This window comes from Scyliorhinus torazame, chromosome 9 (assembly GCF_047496885.1).
Source record: "Scyliorhinus torazame isolate Kashiwa2021f chromosome 9, sScyTor2.1, whole genome shotgun sequence".
NCBI lineage: Eukaryota > Metazoa > Chordata > Chondrichthyes > Carcharhiniformes > Scyliorhinidae > Scyliorhinus > Scyliorhinus torazame.
The window spans coordinates 147,095,624-147,117,693 of NC_092715.1; the positions used below are offsets into that span (position 1 = coordinate 147,095,624).

At 42.4% G+C, this 22,070-nt stretch overlaps 1 protein-coding gene across 4 annotated transcripts in view; it reads left to right on the forward strand.

Moving 5' to 3' along the window:
- The window catches only part of pcsk5b (proprotein convertase subtilisin/kexin type 5b), a 602,404-nt gene that overhangs the window by 12,929 nt on the left and 567,405 nt on the right, over window positions 1-22,070 (forward strand). For all 4 annotated transcript variants that reach the window (XM_072516608.1, XM_072516609.1, XM_072516611.1 and 1 more), the window contains exon 2: window positions 5,036-5,140. In XM_072516608.1, coding sequence (XP_072372709.1) covers window positions 5,036-5,140 — 105 coding nt within the window. The remainder of the gene's footprint in view (window positions 1-5,035; window positions 5,141-22,070) is intronic.

The window sequence follows — 22,070 nt, forward strand, 5'->3', positions numbered from 1 at the left end:
GCCACTTGATAGCACTGCTAATGACCCCTTCCATCAATTTCCTGATGATCGAGTGTGGGCTGATGGGGCAGTAATTGGGAGGGTTGGATTTATCCTGTTTCTTGTGTACAGGACACTCTTGGAAAAGTTTCCACATTTCTGGGTGGATGCCAGTATGGTAGCTGTACTGGAACAGTTTGGCTAGGGCCCCGTAAAGTTCAGGAGGACATGTCTTCACGACCATTGCCGGAATATTGTCAGGGCCCATCATCTTTGCAGTATCCAGTGTCTTCAGTTGTTTCTTGAAATCACGTGGAGTGAACCAACTTGGCTGAAGACTGACATCTGTGATGTTGGGGATCTCTGGACGAGGCTGAGGTGCATCATCGACTCGGCACTTTTGGCTGAAGATTATTGCGAATGCTTCAGCCTTATCTTTGTATTGATATGCTGATCTCCATCATTTGAGGACGGAAATATTTTTGGAGCCTCTTTCTTCAGGGAGTTGTTTAGTTGACCTCCACCATTCACAGCTGGACGTGGCAAGACTACAAAGCTTATGGGATTGCCTAGCTCTATTTATTACTTGCTGTTTTGCATGCAATTAGTCCTGTGTAGCTTCACCATGTTGGCGCCTCATTTTAGGTATGCCTGGTGTTGCTCCTGGCATTCTCTCCTGCACTCTTCATTGATGTGTGAACTGTACATACTTGTATAAATTTACATTTGCCATTTATTTCACAGTGCTTCCAGAATGGTGTTGAAGGATGGATTTGACTTAAACCAGAATTACATTAGACTAGAAACATTGCTCAGATCTATCATGTGACTCACACCTAGAAGTACTCATCTTGATCTATATTGTAATACAATTTGCCATTTAATTGCTCCTTCTAATATGTAATTTTTAAAAAAAGGGCCAAAATACTATGGCCCTTCAATATCCAACGCAACCCAAGAGCTATGTGCTAAACTTGTTCATATTTGCAGTCTTTAGATTGTTTGTGCAAGAAGATGGTTTATTGATAATTATTGTACGTAGCTTCGAATGTACTTGATTTGCTTTATTTATTTTTATAAAGAAACGCATAATACTGTACCAACTGGATTCCACATTGTCACCTTCATTAGATTATTGTACTCGGGAGGCTTTACCGCAGAATGTTTGCTCCTCTGTAAGCAGCGAAGCCATTTTAGTGACCTTGTATGGCTACTTTTCTGTGGCTGTCTTATCAATGTTTTGTCTTATTGTTGCTCTTCTCCATAATTCATTTGGTAGAAAAATGAGCAAATTATGAGATCGGTGGCTACTTGGACAATTAACACATGGAATATAGAACATATAGTGCAGAAGGAGGCCATTCGGCCCATCGAGTCTGCACCGACACACTTAAGCCCTCACTTCCACCCTATCCCCGTAACCCAATAACCCCTCCTAAACTTTTTGGTCACTAGGGGCAATTTATCATGGCCAATCCACCTAACATGCACGTCTTTGGACTATGGGAGGAAACCGGAGCATCCGGAGGAAACCCACGCAGACACGGGGAGAACGTGCAGACTCCGCACAGACAGTGACCCAGTAGGGAATCGAACCTGGGACCCTGGCGCTGTGAAGCCACAGTGCTATCCACTTGTGCTACCGTGCTGTCATGTAGATTGACTGAAGCTGATTAGGTTGATGCTTTCTTCATCCCATTCCCATCTGGTTTAAGATGTTCTTGATATGGATGAGGCCGACGAGATTGCATTTATTGTTCATCCCTCATGGCCCTGAGTTGGTGGATGTGAGCTGTAAATCTGAAGAAGTAAATTTACTAAGTGACTCCAGCGTGAATTACCTTCCATCTTCTAATAAATGGACCTCTTTCTTTCTCTCCCTCAACCCCAATAAAATTCTGCAAGAAACATTGTCCATTTTCTTTTTATTTAAGAATCTGCATTTGATCCCTTGTCCTTTTATGCGATTAGCTCCCCTAAATTCACCTTCCAGTAACCTTTGTGAAGTAAACTGCTTTTCAGCAGCAACAAGTAGATGTTTTTCTTTCCAAGAAATCAAGTGTTTTTGTAATAATTGATCTATGGCTTTCTGTTTATCTTGTTATCTTTCTCATGGGGCCTCTCCGTAAACTAGACCTTGTGACTTAATAGGACTCACAGTGCCATACGTAGCTGCTCTGTCCGATGAAGCACCAACACTTTCCTCCTTAGAGTTTGAGGGGAGCTTAAATAACCAGTCAGACCAATGTATGCTCGGATAACTGCCTCTCTTTTTTGCTGTTGAGGACGCTGATTGGTGTCTCTTGGTTAGATGTGGCTAAGGTTCCTGTTTAGCAGTTCGTGACTTCTGTTTGTACGAATGGTGGCTGAGGGCAGCATTGCACCTAATTGTTATCTCCATGTCTAGAATTGTCCACAAAAAAATGATGTGGAACTGGAGGACTGCTAATGCCATGATAATGGTTTGCCATCTTTTTGCAGAAAGGATGAAGATCAGAAAATTTATCAATAATTTGTCCCACTTGTTTATTCAAACAAAATGCCTCATGCAGTGATGCATTTCATAATTTTACGAATGCCCGGCAGAAAACAAACCTTTCATCCCAATTATCTCTCCTATCACGCAGCCAATCGTTAAGTCATGGTTACCTTTGCTCTCATTTTACTGCCAATTTCTTGTGCAGAGACTTATCCAATGGCTTCTGGAAATTTGTGTAGGCAGCGTCATTGATGCTGTCCTGTATATCATGTTGCTGACCTCTTTCAAAAAAAATTCAACCATATCGCAGACATGACCTTCCTGTCAGATAGCCATGCTAACTCTGCCTTTGGTCAGGTGATAATTGTCCATATGCTCGTTCACACTGTCTTCAATATATTTCAATAATCTCACCAAATTTGACATTAAATTAACAATTTTTTATAGCTTGATTCCTCTCTCCTTAAATAATAAATTGGTCTCCAAAACACATCTGAGATTGTGGGTTAGATTGAAATGGCAGGCCTATCCAGAATACTACTCCCATGTATGATATCATCCAATGGACAATTTAAGACTTCCCAGCAAGCAGTCACTCACAATGTATTGGAATCAGTTCTTTATGAGATCAATGTCAGTTGACAGTAAGAAGATAACATCTAGAAGCTTGGGAACAGTCTCAATTGGCAACTTCACTGGGCAATTCCCAAGCATGCAGATCTGGAGGTCGCACATTTGGCCTCCTGTACAGTGTGCTTTTTACAAAAATCCAGAGTAGAAATCAAATACCATGAGTGGGAGCTCCTTGCTTATGTTTAGCGTGACTTGCTTCAGGCAATTGCTTTATCGTCTATATAATGAGGAATTTTACAAAATATTCAAATTCACTATAAATACTGGTCAACTCATTGTCTTAATAAATTATGATAGTCTTTCTCTCTCTCTCTCATTCAACAGTGCACCTTCTGGGATGTAAGAGAAACATGTATGTGTTTGAAAATGCAGCATTCCATTTTGAGTTGTATTATGACTATTTTATGACTAGACATGAGCAGTAAGAGTGACCTATGATCATAGGACAGAGTCCATCACCAACAGCCAAGTTAAACTCCAAAGAATATTTAGTGCAGAGCAGAAATTTATTTATACTTTGTGCTTTTCCCAATCAGTTTAAAATGCTCAAAGATGACCAGTTGACAAGCTGAATCATGTAGGTGGATACAGCTCAGCAACCACAATTTTTAAAATAAAAAAGTGTGTACAAAAGGCCTTTACCATAGAATCATAGAATTTACAGTGCAGAAGGAGGCCATTCGGCCCATCGAGTCTGCACCAGCTCTTGGAAAGAGCATCCCACTTAGGCCCACGCCTCCACTCTCCCTGTAACCCAGTACCCCCACCTCACCTTTTTTGGACACCCAAGGGTAATTTATCATGGCCAATCTACCTAACACTCACATCTTTGGACTGGGAGGGAAACCGGAACACCCGGAGGAAACCCACGCAGACATGGAGAGAACGTGCAGATTCCGCACAGACAGTGAGCCAAGCCGGGAATCGAACCTAGGACCCTGGGGCTACGAAGCGACTGTGCTAACCACTGTGCTACCATGCTGCCCGATTGTAAAATTAAATTGTAAAATGTCTTCAAGTCCTTGTGCGGAACATTTTGCCATGTGCAAATAGTTCTTGTTGACAAATCTCACAGTTTACAAACCTACAGCTGCTGTAATAAGCCTGACTGGTGGTAATTAACAATCCCTTTTTAATATAGCAACAAGCATAGAAACTAGAGTAGACCATTTGGCCCATTGAACCTGCTCTGCCATTCAATGTGATCATGACTAATTATCTAAATGCCATGCTCCCGCTCTCTCCCCATACCCCTTGACACCTTTAGTGTCCAGAAATATATTTCTTCCTTAAATACATTTAGTGATTTGGCCTCCACAGCCTTGTGTGATAGAATTCCGCAGGCTCACCACCTGCTGAATTAACACATTTTCCTAATCTCAGTCCTATATAGCCCATCCAGTGTCCTGAGACCATGACCCATTGTTCCAGATATCCGACCAGGGAAAACATCATCCCTGTATCCAGAATGTCCAGCCCTGTCAGAATTTTATACATTTTCAATGAGATCTCCTCTCATTCTTCTGCACTCCAGTGAATACAGGCCTAGTTCACATAATCTTTCTGCATTTAGCAATCCTGCCATCCCAGGCATCAGTCTTTTTGTGATTTTCTTGTGATTATTTAAGGTTGTCTTGTGTGGAGGCAGCAAGACCTCCTGTCACAAAAGGGTTTTGTCAATAGTATTTTAATGTGTGCAAGCAAATTAGGTCTGCAGCAGGGCTGGAAAATTGCATAGTCTTCAAAACTAAATGAGCCTATGAAAAGATAATGGTATGTTTTGTATCATGTTGCATTTCTCTTTGAAAGCTGATCTTGAGGGTCAGAATAACATTTGAGATCTCCTAGACTAAATTAAACTGAATAATTTATCTAAGGTAGACAAAAGGTAGAGAGTTGAATGTTTCAATAAAACATTGAATTATTTTCTTCTTTCTTTTCCAGATTGGATCATTGAAAGACTATTACCACTTTTACCACAGTAGGACAATGAAACGATCAACAATTTCTAGTAGGGGAACGCATAGCTTCATATCAATGGAGCCAAAGGTGTGCTAATTCTTGTATCCTTCCTTCCTTTTTCCTTCAAAACAGAGTAGCAGAGATGGCTGTTCTATTATTAATTAGTAATGTCATACTAGGAAATGTTCTGTGATTAAGTGCTGAACTTGGAAGAGTTGACGTATGCTATCCGGTAACCATGAGAGGGAACAACGTTGAGTGGACTGAGTTGGAGAGTGTTCAGTCGATAATGTAGAATAGTGAGATCACTGAGGGGAGTGGAACATTTATTGACTGTAATTAATCAAGGTGACATTTGAATTTTGCACCGGTGAGTCACAAACTACTAAGGGTTTCGCCATCATGACAATAATACAAGTAATGTAGTGGGGAGTTTGAGAGCGGCTGGTATTTCAGCTAATTAAATTCAAAATAAGGACAGTGCAAATCTTCCACCAACACTGCAAAGTTTAATTACTACATACTTGAGAAAATTATGGTGGCCTTTTGAATTAGTGAAAGAGAATGTGGCACAAGAGAGGTTTATTAGGGAGAACAATCCAAAAAATAATTCTAAAAATATGTGCCAATGATGAAAATTTACATGTCTGTGTAATCTTATGTCATGCAAATTATTGCTAATTTTGGATGGTGAAATTAGCATTTAACCCCACAAAATAACCAAAAATTTATAACTTAAACACCTGAATCCCATGTCAAATTGTGTCCTTCAATTAGTCTAGAGTCAGCCAAAATCAAATTTAAACAAATTGAATATTTACTCTGCAGTTCAACTTTAGCTGATAAAAGTTGAATTTGAATTGTGATTAAGTAGTCTCTGTAGTCCCTTCCTATATTCTTTCTTTCAACCATAATATGATCTTGACTTTTGCTGATCAGTAAACTATTTGTACAGCCCATGAGAAGGTTGAGCTGTACAGTGTTGTTGTCCTAGAGTTCCATATCTACCAAAGATAATGGGATGTAAGCTAAAATTATTTGCAGTATGGATTGGATTTTGTTTATTGTCACGTGTACCGAGGCACAGTGAAAAGTATTTTTCTAGAGCAGTTCAACAGATCATTAAGTATATGAAAATAAAATAAAGGAAAATACATAATAGGGCAACACAAGGTACACAATGTAACTACATAAACATGGGCATCAGGTGAAGCATACAGGGTTGTAGTGTTAATGAGGTCAGTCCATAAGAGGGTCGTTTAGGAGTCTGGTAATAGCGGGGAAGAAACTATTTTTGAGTCTGTTTCTGCGTGTAGACTTTTGTATCTCTTGCCTGATGGAAGAAGTTTGAAGAGTGAGTAAGCCGGGTGGGAGGGGTCTTTGATTATGCTGCCCGCTTTCCCCAGGCAGCGGGAGGTGTAGATGGAATCAATGGATGGGAGGCAGGTTCATGTGATGGACTGGGCTGTGTATGAGCAAAGTAATGATTTTTTTAAATCACTTTTTAAAATTTTAGTTCTGTAAAATTGTACCTTTTGTAGCATGTGAAAATGATTTGATCTGAATGAAGGTATGGAACAATGGAACTACATGCAACCCTGGCATAATTGATCCACCATCTGCTCATTCTATCAAAGGGCTAAAATGCTCTGGTGCTTATTGCATTACTCAGTTTTCCCTTTGCTTTGTGTGATGCCAAGGTTGGGCATTGCTAATCACTAGTTACTTATTATCTTGTCCCTGTCTTATTCTTTTCAGCCTTGATGGTGCACTCCGTTATGTACCTTGGCTCTTCACCCAGTTTCTCAATATTAGAAATATATCTAGCATATGTGATTTCAGTCCATTTTGTAATCTAGTTGCAGTCGGAACTTTGTAGATCTTGACTCTCTGCATTTTGCTGGAACTAATTGTTACTTAAAAGCAAAGAGCTATAGTTACAATAAATACATAATTAAAACCTAATTTAGACATACAAGGCAATGATGGAAATAATTTCTTAGTTGCTGTATCCGGAATTGGCGGTGCCACAATTATCTTTAAATTTTCTAACTTTTTTTCTTGAATGTTCTTTTTGATTAACTTCCTTATATCTGAAAATACTGAACAACGCTTCTATCTTGAATATTATTATATTTTTCACTCTGGGAAAGGCTGTTAACATCAGAAATCTCTTCCTAGGCCGAATAAAGGGCATGTAACACTTGGGTAGCAGTCTTTATTTTAACCATTGACCAGCAAATTAAAATTTTCCTTGCCATCAGTGGTGTTATCGGAAGCCACTTTTTTTTTCCTCCTAGTACCTTAATTACATTGTTGCCACATGCCTGTCTATTCCCTTATTGGGAACATAGGAGCAGAAGTGGGCCATTAGGCCCATCAAGCTTGCGCTGGCATTTCAGTTAGATCATGGCTAATCAGCTACCTCAATGGCATGTTCTTGTTGTCTCTCCATAATCCTTGATATTATTAGTCCCCAAAAATCTATCTATTTCTGTCTTGGACATGTGCAATGATAGAATTTCCACAGCCATCTGGAATAGAGAATTCCAAAGATTCACCATCCTCTGAGTGAAGAGATTCCTCCTCATAGCCTATCCCTTACGTCCCCTGGTTTTAGAAACACCAGCCAGGGGAAACATCTCACCTACATTCAGCCTGTCATGATCTGTAAGAATTTTGTACGTTTCAATGAGGCCGCCGCTCGCTCTACAAACCTGGTCTTCTCAATTTCTCCTCATAAGACAATCCCACCATTCCAAGGATTTATCTGGTAAACCTTCATTGCACTGCTTCCTTCCTTCGATAAAGGGAAAAAACTTCAGCTGAGGTTTCACCAAAGCTCTATGTATTGCAGCAAGACATCCTTAATCCTGCACTCAACCTTTCTCAATGAATGCCAACATAGCATTTGCCTTTTGAATTGTTTGCTAGCTTTTTGCGACTAATGAACAAGGACAATTCTGTCTTTAAGCCCCTCAGTCTTTGCATGTTCATTCCTCGCAGTATTAAATGTCTTGAACCAAAGTTCTGAATAATGCCCCCTTTGACAGTGGAGCTAAATTCCTCCTTGACTGTGTCATGCCACCTATATCAGTACCTTCCACTTTCTCTGACTTTCAAGCTATTGCTGTTTGCTGGCTTAGCTAGTTCAATGGCTTTTGGTGGAATTCTATCTGCAAAGAGCTTCTTACTTATTTAAAGGCAGACAACAAGCATGGCTGTCTAATCATTTTACAAGTTCCAAGTCCTTTACCAAATAAGGTGGGTAGTTAGGCGGACGATGTATCCTGTGTTGTGAAATTCACACCTTGTGTTTGAATAACCCATTCAATTGATAATTATCCTTTTAAATTATTTTCAAGGAAAGACATTTATTCAACATTAGTCTGAAATGTTCTTGGTGTTCCCTCTGAGACAGGAGAGTGGTTTCAATCCACAAACAAGATCCGGTGATCCTTAGGCAGCTATCTTTTGCGGCCTTTGTGGTCTTTTTGTTTTAAATATAAAAATGACTTTGAAGTTCAGAATAATACGGGACAGGACAGTTATCGTGCAACAAATTGATTGTCATGAAAGCTCATTGGGTTCAATGGTTAGATTCTCTCATTGGAGATGGGCATGGTTATTGCCTGGCACATGTGGCTCAAAAGTTACTAGCCACTTGTCAGCCTAGATATTATCTAGGTGTTTCTGCATTTTGGCATGGATTACTTCATCCAGCATTCCCAACCTGGCAAGCTGCATGAAAGAGATAGGCATGTCCTACTCTATCCCTTTAGTGAAGGAAAACTGCTGTCATTACCCAGTCAGGCCTATATGTGATCTGGAAGCAGAGCAAAGGTGTTGACTCTTAATTACCCTCTGAAATGGTCTCGTAATTCACTTGTTTTTTCAAATCATGGAAAACTATAATAAAACCAACATCAGCTTAAGCAATTGACTCAACAAAGTTATGCCCTTCACATTGCAAAGTTCTGTTCAGTAACATCTGGAGACTTGTACCAGAATTGGGAGAACTTTCCCATAGACTGGTCAAGCAACAATCTGAGATAATCATAGTGATGGGATCATGCATTGTAAACAATGTTGCCAATTCCTCCACCACCATTCAGGGTATGTCCTGTCCCACTGGCAGGACAGACCCAGTAAGGTTGCAGTAGAGCCAGGAGGGAGTGACCCTGGGAATCCTTAACATTGAATCTGGGTGCTATGAAGTCTCATGGCATTTGCCAAGCACAATCAAAGGAACTTCCTCTTGATTATCAATTACTGCCTTCTTTCAACCATGAAGTCGTACCTAGCACAAAGGAAGATGAGTGTAGTTATCATAGAATTTACAGTGCAGAAGGAGGCCATTCGGCCCATCGAGTCTGCACCGGCTCTTGGAAAGAGCACCCTACCCAAGGTCAACGCCTCCACCCTAACCTCATAACCCAGTAACCCCACCCAACACTAAGGGCAATTTTGGACACTAAGAGCAATTTATCATGGCCAATCGACCTAACCTGCACATCTTTGGACTGTGGGAGGAAACTGGAGCACCCGGAGGAAACCCACGCGCACACTGGGAGGATGTGCAGACTCCACACAGACAGTGACCCAAGCCGGAATCGAACCTGGGACCCTGGAGCTGTGAAGCAATTGTGCTATCCATAATGCTACCGTGCTATCCACAATGCTACTGTGCTGGCTGTTGGAGGGCAATCAACTTGGTTCCAGGGCATTACTGCAGGAATTCCTCAGGGTAGTGTCCTAGGCCCAACCATCTTCATTTACTTAATCAAATGATCTTCCTTCTGTCATAAGGTCCGAGGTAGGGATTTTAGCTGATAATGGAGGTCAATCACCTTGGTTCCAGGGCATTGTTGCAAGGGTTCCTCAGGGTAGTGTCCTAGGCCCAACCATCTTCAGTTACTTAATAAAATGACCTTCCTTCCATCATAAGATCAAAAGTAGGGATGTTAGCTGATGATTGCATAATGTTCAACACTATTCCCAATCCCTCCGATACTGAAGCAGCCCATGCCCAAATGCAGCCAGGCCTGGACAATATCTAGGCTTGGGCTGTCAAGTGGCAAGTAACATTTGAGCCCACAAGTGCCAGGCAATTACCATCTCAAATGAGAGGTAATCTAACCCTTGCCCATTGACATTCCGTGGCATCACCATCACTGAATTCTCCCACTATCAACATCCTGGATGATTGACACTTTTGTTGCCTTCTCGTGAGGTTCCTTTTTTTAAAATATAGTGTAAATTTATGAATGAATTAGTTTTTTTAACACTTCCTCAGTCGCTATATTTTTCATTGGTTCTATACAGTGTATAGAGGGTCAATGGACATTGGAGTGCCATAGCTTGGAATTGGGGTATGAGGGGTCATGGGAGGTGGATTGTGGGGTGTAACATGGCATAGAGGACATGAGAACTTGTTGAACTTTCCTCTTATTCAGACTCTGGTTCACAAATTCTTGAGTGGTTGTGAACCACAACTCTTCAAAATCTGTCCAATGACTCACAAAAAGTGTAGAGGGGTAGAGTAGGACATGCCTATCTCTGTAATGCGGCTTGCCAGGTTGGGAGTGCTGGATGACAGGCTTTTGACAGGAATCTGCCCTCACTCATTGAGGGCACTTCGAAAATGTGACAGCCTGGGAAAGGTGTCGGGAATCCCAGAATTGGAACTCTCCCACCATTTTTGAAGCTTCCGAGTCATCCTGATTCAGTGAAAATCCAGACCATTCTTTCTGAACTTTTACTGCATGATATGAATAATATATATAGGAACTCATTTTCTTCAAATTCATGAATTGTTTTCCCTGGGCTTCCCTGAAACATTTCAGGTACCTCTTCTCACTCGCCTGGCAATGTTTCATCTCGGTGGAGGATACAATGCTTTTCACAATGTCCAATTCTTCATGCGTGCCAATCTCTTAAGATTACAAGTTTGAACAACATTGTTAAATTCTTCAAAGGACAGCATCTGTAAGATTGATTTTGGACATTCTGTTGCAAAAGCTGTTTTCAGACAACTCATGTATGTCACTCAATACTTTTTGACTCTGAAGTGTTTCTCCATATTTCCCTGTCACATCTGGTATTAATTGCTTTCGTCTGTCATTCACTGCAAACCCAAAAAACTTCTGCATTTTTCTCTCCGGGTTCCCATACCTATTGCTCATCAGCTCAGATACCGAGAAGACACTGAATGTTACCCATAAAGCTTCAATGCAGTCCAAGAATAGATTCAGAAAATTGCTGAGAATGTAATGCTCAGATGCTTCATTGGCAATTCCCTCATCCCCGAAACATCTCCATAGTATTTTGGGGCACTCTTCCTTACCTAAAGTAGCTTTTCACAAGTTTCCAGCATTTCAGCACTCTTGTCAATACTCTGTTGTAGGGGAAACCACCTGGTCAGTACCTCAATAGATTGTACTCCTCCACTTTAATGCTGAAGTGAGCATATACCTTGAGAATGTTTTTTTACATCAACACCCAAGGTTTCTGACCTTGCTGCATTCTGCAAAATATGAGCCAAACAATTGCATGCAACAATAATCTTTTGAACAACTTTCAGTTTTTGGTAAGCACTGTTGTGCTTTCCATAATTAACACTTGCATTGTCAGCTGAATTTGTGGAAAGTCTCCCTTGGCTGAGATTGAAGGGCCCGAGTTTGGATATATTTTTGTTGAAGTTGTCAAAGGTTTCCTGGCTATCATTTTAGAAACACTGCAGTAAATTCTGGAGCATCTTCAAAATTAAAATATCTAAAAAGTAAGGGGAACCACTTCTTTGCACTTTTGTAAAGCAGTCTGAAGCAGCAGTTGTCAAAGGACATAAAATATGATTTGCTTTAATGGAATCCAAGCACTTCTGTATGAAAACTAGCGCTGGAATGTTCTGACACAGCGTTTTCGTCTTTGTTTTCCCACATGTCAGGCGTCTTTTCCTTGGAGGAGTCATTGTAGATTTCTTTATCCTCTTTACGCTGCAGTCATCTGCCTTTTAAGACCAAATGTGCCTCATGGCATGCTAGACATTACATAATTCAGCAGCAGTCGTTTTATTGTTTGAGGTGGCACAGGAGACCTTTTAAACAATGATGTTTGATGATTCTACACTTTGAGTGTGTAATTTGTGCTTTCTGATGAAAACATGCTGAGTCACATCTCCCTTTCCTCGATGGCTAACCTTAGCACAAAGTGCAGAATGTTTGATTCTTTCCTTCCCTGCTTTTTTCTTAATGAATTTCAATCTTTTGACCATTCCGGATTGACCAACATCTTTTTCTTTGGCATTTTGAATTTGGTGATTGATATCGAGAGTGTGCCTGTGAGGATAACACTAGGAGTTCTTTTCATGAGCAATCGTTGACCTGGAAATGATTTTACATGACTGACGTTGGTATTTGTCAATTAGACTAGAAGGACAAATCGTATCCCGTGAGGGGGCAGCATAAAGAATACAGATCAGGTCTGATAGGACCTTATCTCGCGAGCACTTGTCATGATAGTTAATCAATGAAGATTGTAGGGAGGCCATCTGAAGCTGCCCAGCCTCTGTTCTTCAGTTATTGGTTGATTTTTTTTATATCAACCATTTTAAATAATCTCCATATTGGACTTGCAAATATCCTTGAATGAATGGATCTTCTCCTCCGACTAGACCATGGAATTGCGAATATCGTAAAATTCAAAATAATGGATTTAATAGCATCTGATACCGACTGGAATGAAGCCAGGTATGCTTGAATCCAGACTGTATGGTACAAAACTGGATGAATGACCGCATAATCTGCAAGTTCCTTTCCAAATCAAACAATATCCCGACTTGGAAATTTATCATTGTTGCTTCATCGCTACTGGATGAAAAACTCGAAACTCCCTTAACAGCACAGTGAAAGTACCTTCAATAAGTAGACCGCAGAAATTTTTAAAGGTGGTGGTGGGCAGTTATAGATGGGCTTTAAATGTTGACCTTGTCAGGGATAGCTATTTTCCATGAAAATCATTTTTGATAAAATCAGTTTGCTGGTTTGGGCATTTCTGTTTTTATATAAATGCGAGATGCTTTTGGAGCATGCGTAAGTGAAGCTGCTGCACTTTATAAAAATGCACATTTGAATTTACTTCAGTGTGGTGTTAAATTCCTCTTTAATAGGCACGATAAAATAAGTGACAGTACCATTTTTTTTTTGAATAGCAATTATTGGACTCTAATGCTGTCCAAATGCAATGAACAATTCAAGCTAAATGGTTCTCTACCCTTCGTTTGAATGAAGCTAATTGATATGTAATTTTGTCAATTGTGTGTGGTGACAACACATGCCCAGACCCATTGTTCTTTTTGAGCTGTATTTATTATTATTTATTTATTAATTTTTTTTTTTTTTTTTAAAGAGTATCCAATTCATTTTTTCCAATTAAATGGCAATTTAGCGTGGCCAATCCACCTAGCCATCCTTGGGTTGTGGGGGCGAAATTATTCCATCTTTGGGTTGTGGGGGCGAAGCCTACGCAAACACTGGGAGAATGTGCAAACTCCACACGGACAGTGACCCAGAGCCGGGATCGAACCTGGGACCTCGGCGCCGTGAGGCTGCAGGGCTTACCCACTGCGCCACCGTGCTGCCCAAGCTGTATTTATTATAAGTTGTGCACTTACATTTTGGAAAGCTGTTTTAATCCAAGTACTAGCTGAATTTCCTTTCGTAAGTTTGGTTGCTGATCAGCTGCATATCTTTGTTTTGCTCTTGAGTTGATTGTGTCATTTAACTTTGCTACTTTGCAGTTATTAGCACTCCTGAAATAAGCAAGATGCCGCAAATGGTTTTGGTGTACATAAATTTCTGCGATACCATGTGGGTCTGTATCTATCTCTTGTAATATTGCTTTTGATGATAAATGTTTATGTGGAAGGAACATTTTGTTTGGTCACTGCTAAGTGACTCATTGAAATCTGAAACACTTTGTGGGTTTATGCAACTAATGGCACAATAGGGAGCTGATTATTTTTTCAAAATATTTTTATTGCAGTTTTTGCACTTAGTATCAAAACTTTGCAGAACAATATAGAAACAATAATAATAACGAAAAACAATAAATACACCAATATAAGTATTACAATTCCAGTACTACCATTTCCCTACATTTACATTAATGTGCATCATACAGTTTTTTCTTAAAGAGGTGTTCTTTTCTCTTTACATCATTTATAATTACATTTGTTTTGCTTTGGGGGGGGGGCAGGGGGGAGAGAGAGAAGAGAGTGGGGGAGAATGAGAGTGAGTCATGTTTTTCCCCCCCTTGAATTCTCGAAGGAGGTTAGGATGATCCGCCTTCCCAGTTTGGCATGTGTAGGAGGGATTGTTGTCCTCTTTCTCCCCCCCCCCTTCCAGTTAGTTGCTGGTGCAAACAGGTCTGTAAAGAGGTTTGTGAACTCCTTGCATGTGTCGTGGAATCTCTCCTCCGACCCCTTGTCGAGAATTTTATTTTTTCTAGTTGCAGGAACTCAGCCAGGTCTGGGAGAGACTCCAGGGCCCATCGGCCCATTCATTCAAGGATATTTACAAGTCCAATATGGAGATTATTCCAGAAGCCTAGCAGAATTCTCCACCTGGTGATCAGTGAGGCGAAGGCCAGAGCTTCCGCCACCTTTCCTCTCCAAAGCCCTAGATGATCTGACACTCTGAAGACCACCACAGATGGCATCTCAAACCCCACCACCATGGACATGACCTCCAAAAAGGCCATCGAGAACTCTGAGTCTGGGACAAAACCAGAACACGTGGGTGTGGTTGGCCGGGAACCCCTGTCATCGCTCGCACTTATCCTCCACCTACGGGAAGAACTTGCTCATGTATATCTTAGTAAGGTGCGCTCTGTGCACCACCTTGAGCTACATCAGGCTAAGCCTGGCGCAGGAGGTGATGGAGTTGGTCCTGTGCGGCGCTTTGATCCATGCCCAGCTCCTCCTCCCATTTTCATCTGGTTTTGTCCAGTGGGGTCGTGACTTTTTCTATGAGTCATCTGTAGATGTCGTCCCCTAACCAATCCAGCTCTGCCATGTGTCCAGGAATGTGTGTCTGGGTCTCTGGGGAAACGTTTTTGACTTTGGGGTAGCATGGTAGCACAGTAGTTAGCACTGTTGCATCACTGCGCCAGGGACCCGGGTTAGATTCCCAGCTTGGGTCACTAATGTGCAGAGTCTGCACGTTCTCCCTATGGCTGTGTGGATTTCCTCCAGGCACACCGGTTTCCTCCCACAAGTCTTGAAAGATGTGCTTGTTAGGTGAATTGGACATTCTGAATTCTCCCTCTATACCCAAACAGGCACCAGAGTATGGCGACTAGGAGATTGTCATAGTAACTTCATTGCAGTGTTAATGTAAGCCTACTTGTGACACTAATGAAGATTATTATTCCTACTTGCGGAGAAAGCCACGTAGCTGCAAGTACCTGAGCTCGTTCCCTTTTGGGAGTTAGAGCCTCTGAGTTCCCTCAGGGTCGCCAGTCGTTTCCCTGTGTAGCCAAAAGTATTCAGAGCTGGTGGCGTTCATTCGTATGCTCATCATAACGCTGTACAAGGACTTCACCAACGTGGTGAACCCTGTTCCAAATCCGAACCGTTTGAGCACCTCCATGAAGTACCACCATTCTACTCGATCGAAGGATTTTTCAGTGTCCAGGGAGACAATCTCCTCTGGTGTCTTCCCCATGGGAGAGGTCATTATTACATTCGTCAGGCATCTGATGTTCGCTGCTAGTTGTTTGCTCTTGACAAACCCGGTCTTATCTTCCGCGATCACTCCTGGCAGGCAGCTCTCCAGTTGCCTCGCAAGTGCTTTTGCTAGAACATTTTGCATATGTGTTTGAGAGAGAGGCGGGTCTATATGCTCCACCCTCTGTCAGTTCTTTTTCCTTCTTGGTGATCAATGAGATAGAGGCCTTGGCCTGCATGGGTGGCAGGGCCTCCTTTGACAGTGAGTCGTTGAACTTGCTGCAAACGTCTTTCGATCCTGGCACTTTCCCTGACTGCTTGGAATTAATGCATTCCACAATTTCATCCAGCTCTGCGGGGAACTGTTCCATCATCGAGTCCCCCTCCGGGGCATTCGGAGGTGTATAGCCTTCGGTAAAAGTTTGCCGAGGCCTCTTTAGGACTGCTACCATCCTACCATTTCTGTCCCTGACTTGAGCTGTCTCTTTCACGGCTGCTTGTTTTCTTAGCTGGCGTGCCAGCATGTGGCTGGCCTTGTCTCCATGTTTGGAGAAGGCCACGTGTATCTAGCGGAGTTGCTCCATAAAGGCATTCTATTCTCATGCCATACCTGACACGGCTCCTGTCCTGGGGTTTGATCTGTCCATTGTCGGGTCATGTACGCAGCTAAAGTGACCCCCTCACCATGATAAGTCGGTGGGTGTCTCGGTTGGAATTTTGGTCCTCGTTTTTTTTGATGAATTCTGCATCGGCCCTGTTCGGGGCGCATGTATTTACCAAGACTATCGGGCTGACCATAACTTATCGCGCCCCCCCCCCAGGGTCTGTCACTGTGTTTGTACCGTGAATGAAACTGAACAGGGAATTGATTTACTGAACAATCTCAAAGTCTGAACATCTATATTTACAAATTAGGCACAGGAGTGGGACATTCGTCCACTTGAGTTTACTCAGCCATTCAATAAGATCATGGCTAATCTGACTGTAGCCTTTGCCTCCTTGTTTGTGAGGAATCTACCTACCTCTGCCGTTGAAATATTAATTGTGCCTGTCTCCATTGCTCTCTGGGGAAGAGAGTTCCAAATATTCACAACCCTCTGAGGGAAAGAATTTCCCTCATCTCCGCCATAAATGGAACAACCCTTTATTTTAATGGCGACCCCTAGTTCTAATCTCTCCCACAAGGGAAATATCCTTTCAGCACCCAACCTGTCAAACCTCCTCAGGATCTTTTATATGTTTCAACAAGATCACCTCTCCAACTTCTGAAGTCGAATGGATACAGGCCCGGCCATCCAACCTTACTTTACAATATGACATCTCCATCGGGTCAAATTTCTCTGAACTGATTCTCATACATTTATATCCTTTCTTTAGTAAGGGGACCCAAATTGTAGACTGTGGTCTCACCAAAACCCGTTGCAACTATAGTAATGCAGCCCCACTTTTATATTCCATTCCACTTGCCTTCCTAATCAGTTGTAATAACTGCATTCTCGCTTTTCCTGATTCATGTACCAGGACACGCAGATAGATCCCTCTGTACCTCAAGGGTTCTCCTCTTAATTTAAATAATATGCTGCTTTTCTATCTCCCTGTCAAAGTGGACAAGTTCACATTTTCCCACACTAGAGTTCATCTGTCGATTTCTTTTTCCCACTCAACCCAAGTTTCTGGCCGATTGTATTATGTCCTCTTCACAAGTTACTTCCCTACGTCTCTTTGAGTCATCAACAAATTTAGCAACCATACATTCCGCCCCTTCATCCAAGTCATTGGTATAGTTGATGCCCGCAACACTGATCCCTGTGGCATTTCACTTGTCACATCTTGTCAACCCCAAGAAGACCCATGTATCCCTGTTTTCTACTTCCTGTTAGCTATTCAATCCTCTATATGTTACCCACTTACCCCATGAGCTCTTATTTTGCATAGTAACCATTGATGTGACACTTTGTTAAATGCCATCTGTAAATCCGCATGTTCCCCTTTATCCACATTGCTCATTATTTCCTCAAAGGGTGGCATGGTGGTACTGCGCCAGGGACCCGGGTTCAATGCCGACCTTGGTGACTGTGTGGAGTTTGCATGTTCTATGAATGCTCTGATTTCCTCCCACAGTCCAAAGCTGTGCAGGTTAGTTGGATTGGCCAATGCTCAATTGTCACTTAGTGTCCAAAACGTTAGGTGGGGTTATGAACATTAGAACATAGAACGTACAGTGCAGAAGGAGGCCATTCGGCCCATCGAGTCTGCACCGACTCACTTAAGCCCTCACTTCCACCCTATCCCCTGGAACCCAATAACCCCTCCTATCCTTTTTTTGGACACTAAGGGCAATTTAGCATGACCAATCCACCTAACCTGCACGTGGACAGTGGGAGGAAACCGGAGACCCGGAGGAAACCCACACAGACACTGGGAGAACGTGCAGACTCCGCACAGACAGTGACCCAACGGGGAATCGAACCTGGGACCCTGGCGCTGTGAAGCCACAGTGCTATTCACTTGTGCTACCGTGCTGCCCGATATGGTGATAGGGCAGGGTCGTGGGCCTGGGTAGCGTGCTCTTTCAGAGGGTTGATACTGACTCTATGGACCGAATGGCCTCCTTCTGCACTGTCAGGATTCTATGATTCCATGAACTCCATTAAATTAGTCAGATATGATTTCTCTTTCACAAATCAATGATAAGTCTGCTTGTTTGCATTGAGCTTAGTCTTGGCTGGGTGCAAAAATGAATATATGTATAATGTAGTTTTCTTCTACAGAGGAAGAAAATGGTTTATTTGAGGCTGACCGTTAAATGTATTTTTTTTTTTGTTTAGTCACCATCTGCATTTTATCTTCAAGCTGAATTTCTACCTAGCTTCTTCAACACACAAAATCTAACCTCACTAAACAAAGCCTCTAATTGAAAGAAAGTGGATGCAACTTTAACTTTAAGTCCTATTCTAAGGCTTATTTAAGCTAGAGGCCTTGTGTCTTTTGATCTAAGCTTCGTTACTTTGAGTGTACTGACTATTTTTGTTCTTTCTCCTTCTTTCAAAGCTCTTGTGATAGGTCATGGCTACCCACACCTCATTAAATGTAATATTGCATGTATGGTTCAGGGGCGTAATTATGATGTCAGTGGTTAAGAAGAGATGAAGCAAGATGGTGGCAAACTATAATCAAGAAGGAGTGCAATTCTTTTTCACCAAGTGTTGCCTCCAAACAAGTTTGACCTTTTTGAGAGAAAGAGAAAAATGAAATATTTTGTCTTTGCATGGAACAGTATAATTTATGCTGCACATTCGAGCAAAGAACGATGGGAAGTACTTCATACAAATTCCAAAATATACTGTAAATTTGCCATTGAAAAAAGTGTAAGCGTAGTAAATAATTGATCATCTATTAGCTGAAGAATAGCAGGTTCATTATCAATACCAACAATATACCGAGCATTATAATCAATGTCTTAATACTCAACACTGGGATCACCCAAAAATCTGTCTTCAGAAGCCCACGCTCTGCAGCGAGATTCCTGCGCTCATTGCCCATTGGATGATTGGATTTTTTAAAAATTCAGTTACAGGATGTGGGCATTGCTGGTTAGGCCAGCATTTATTGCCCATCCCTAGTTGCCCTTCGGAAGGTGGTGAATTGCTTTCTTGAATCGCTGCAGTCCTTGAGGTGCAGGCGCACACACACACACACACACACACACACACACACACACACACACACACTGCTGTTAGGGAGGAAGTTCCAGGATTTAGCCTCAGCGACAGTGAAGGAACGATGATATATTTCCAAGTCAGGGGGGAGTGACCTGGAGGGGAACCTCCAGGTGGTGGGGTCCCAGGTATCTGCTGTTCTTGTCCATGGCAGTGGTCATGGATTTGGAAGGTGTTGTCAAAGGAACCTTGGCGAGTTACTGCAGTGCAACTTGTCGATGGTACACACGGCTGCCACTGCTCTTTGGCAGTAGAGGGTTTGAATGTTTTGGAAGGACAAACAAAGAACAAAGAAAAGTACAGCAAAGGAACAGGCCCTTCGGCCCTCCAAGCCTGTGCCGACCATGCTGCCCGTCTAATCTAAAATCTTCCACACTTTCGGGGTCCGTATCCCTCTATTCCCATCCTATTCATGTATTTGTCAAGATGCCCCTTAAATGTCACGATAGTCCCTGCTTCCAATACCTCCTCCGGCAGCGAGTTCCAGGCACCCACTACCCTCTGTGTAAAAAAACAAAACAACTTACCTCTTGCATCTCCTCTAAACCTTGCCCCTTGCACCTTAAACCTATGCCCGCTAGTAATTGACCCCTCTACCCTGGGGAAAAGCCTCTGAATATCCACTCTGTCTATGCCCCTCATAATTTTGTAGACCTCTATCAGATCGCCCCTCAACCTCCGTCGTTCCAGTGAGAACAAACCGAGTTTATTCAACCTCTCCTCATAGCTAATACCCTCCACACCAGGCAGCATCCTGGTAAATCTCTTCTGCACCCTCTCTAAAGCCTCCGCATCCTTCTGGTAGTGTGGCGACCAGAATTGAACACTATACTCCAAGTGTGGTCTAACTCAGGTTCTATACATGACTTGCCAATTTTTATACTCAATGCCACGGCCAATGAAGGCAAGCATGCCGTATGCCTTCTTGATTATCTTCTCCACCTGCGTTGCCCCTGTCAGTGACCTGTGGACTTGTACACCTAGATCTCTCTGACTGTCAATACTCTTGAGGGTTCTACCATTCACTTTATATTCACTACCTGCATTAGACCTTCCAAAATGCATTACCTCTCATTTGTCCGGATTAAACTGCCATCTCTCTAGTGTAGAAGATTGTAGTTTAGTCGGGCAGCATGGTCGGCACGGGCTTGGAGGGCCGAAGGGTCTGTTCCTGTATTGTACATTTCTTTGTTCTTTGTTCTCCGACCAAGTCTCCAAACGATCTAAATCCTGCTGCATTCTCTGACAGTCCTCATCGCTATCTGCAATTCCACCAACCTTTGTGTCGTCTGCAAAGTTACTAATCAGACCAGTTACATTTTCCTCCAGATCATATATATATATATATATTTATACTACGAACAGCAAAGGTCCCAGCACTGATCCCTGCGGAACACCACTAGTCACAGTCCTCCAATCAGAAAAGCACCCTTCCATTGCTACTCTCTGCCTTCTATGACCTAGCCAGTTCTGAATCCACCTTGCCAGCTCCCCCCTAATCCCGTGTGACTTCACGTTTTGTACCAGTCTGCCATGAGGGACCTTGCCAAAGGCCTTACTGAAGTCCATATAGACAACATCCACTGCCCTACCTGCATCAATCACCTTTCTGACCTCCTTGAAAAACTCTATCAAGTTAGTGAGACACGACCTCCCCTTCACAAAACCTAATACATCCATTTGCTTCCAAATGGGAGTAGATGCTGTCTCAAAGAATTCTCTCCAGTAATTTCACTACCACTGACGTAAGGCTCACTGGCCTGTAGTTCCCTGGATTACCCTTGCTACGCTTCTTAAACAAAGGAACAACATTGGCTATTCTCCAGTCCTCCGGGACATCACCTGAAGACCGTGAGGATCCAAAGATTTCTGTCAAGGCCTCAGCAATTTCCTCTCTAGCCTCCTTCAGTATTCTGGGGTAGATCCCCTCACGCCCTGGGGACTTAACTACCTTCATATTTTTCAAGACGCCCAACACCTCGTCTTTTTGGATCTCAATGTGACCCAGGCTATCTACACACCCTTCTCCAGACTCAACATCCACCAATTCCTTCTCTTTGGTGAATACTGATGCCAAGTATTCATTTAGTACCTCGCCCATTTCCTCTGGCTCCACACATAGATTCCCTCGCCTGTCCTTCAGTGGGACCCCCATTTCCCTTGCTTTTTATGTACGTAAAAAGCCTTGGGATTTTCCTTAACCCTATTGGCCATTGACTTTTCGTGACCCCTTTTAGCCCTCCTGACTCCTTGCTTAAGTCCCTTCCTACTTTCCTTATATTCCACACAGGCTTCGTCTGTTCCCAACCTTATAGCCCTGACAAATGCCTCCTTTTTCTTTTTGACGAGGCCTATAATATCTCTCGTTATCCAAGGTTCCTGAAATTTGCCGTATTTATCCTTCTTCCGCACAGGAAAAAGACGGTTCTGAATTCCTTTCAACTGACATTTGAAAGCCTCCCACATTTCAGATGTTCATTTACCCTCAAACATCCACCCCCAATCTAAGTTCTTCAGTTCCTTCCTAATATTGTTATAATTAGCCTTCCCCCAATTTTGCACTTTCACCCTA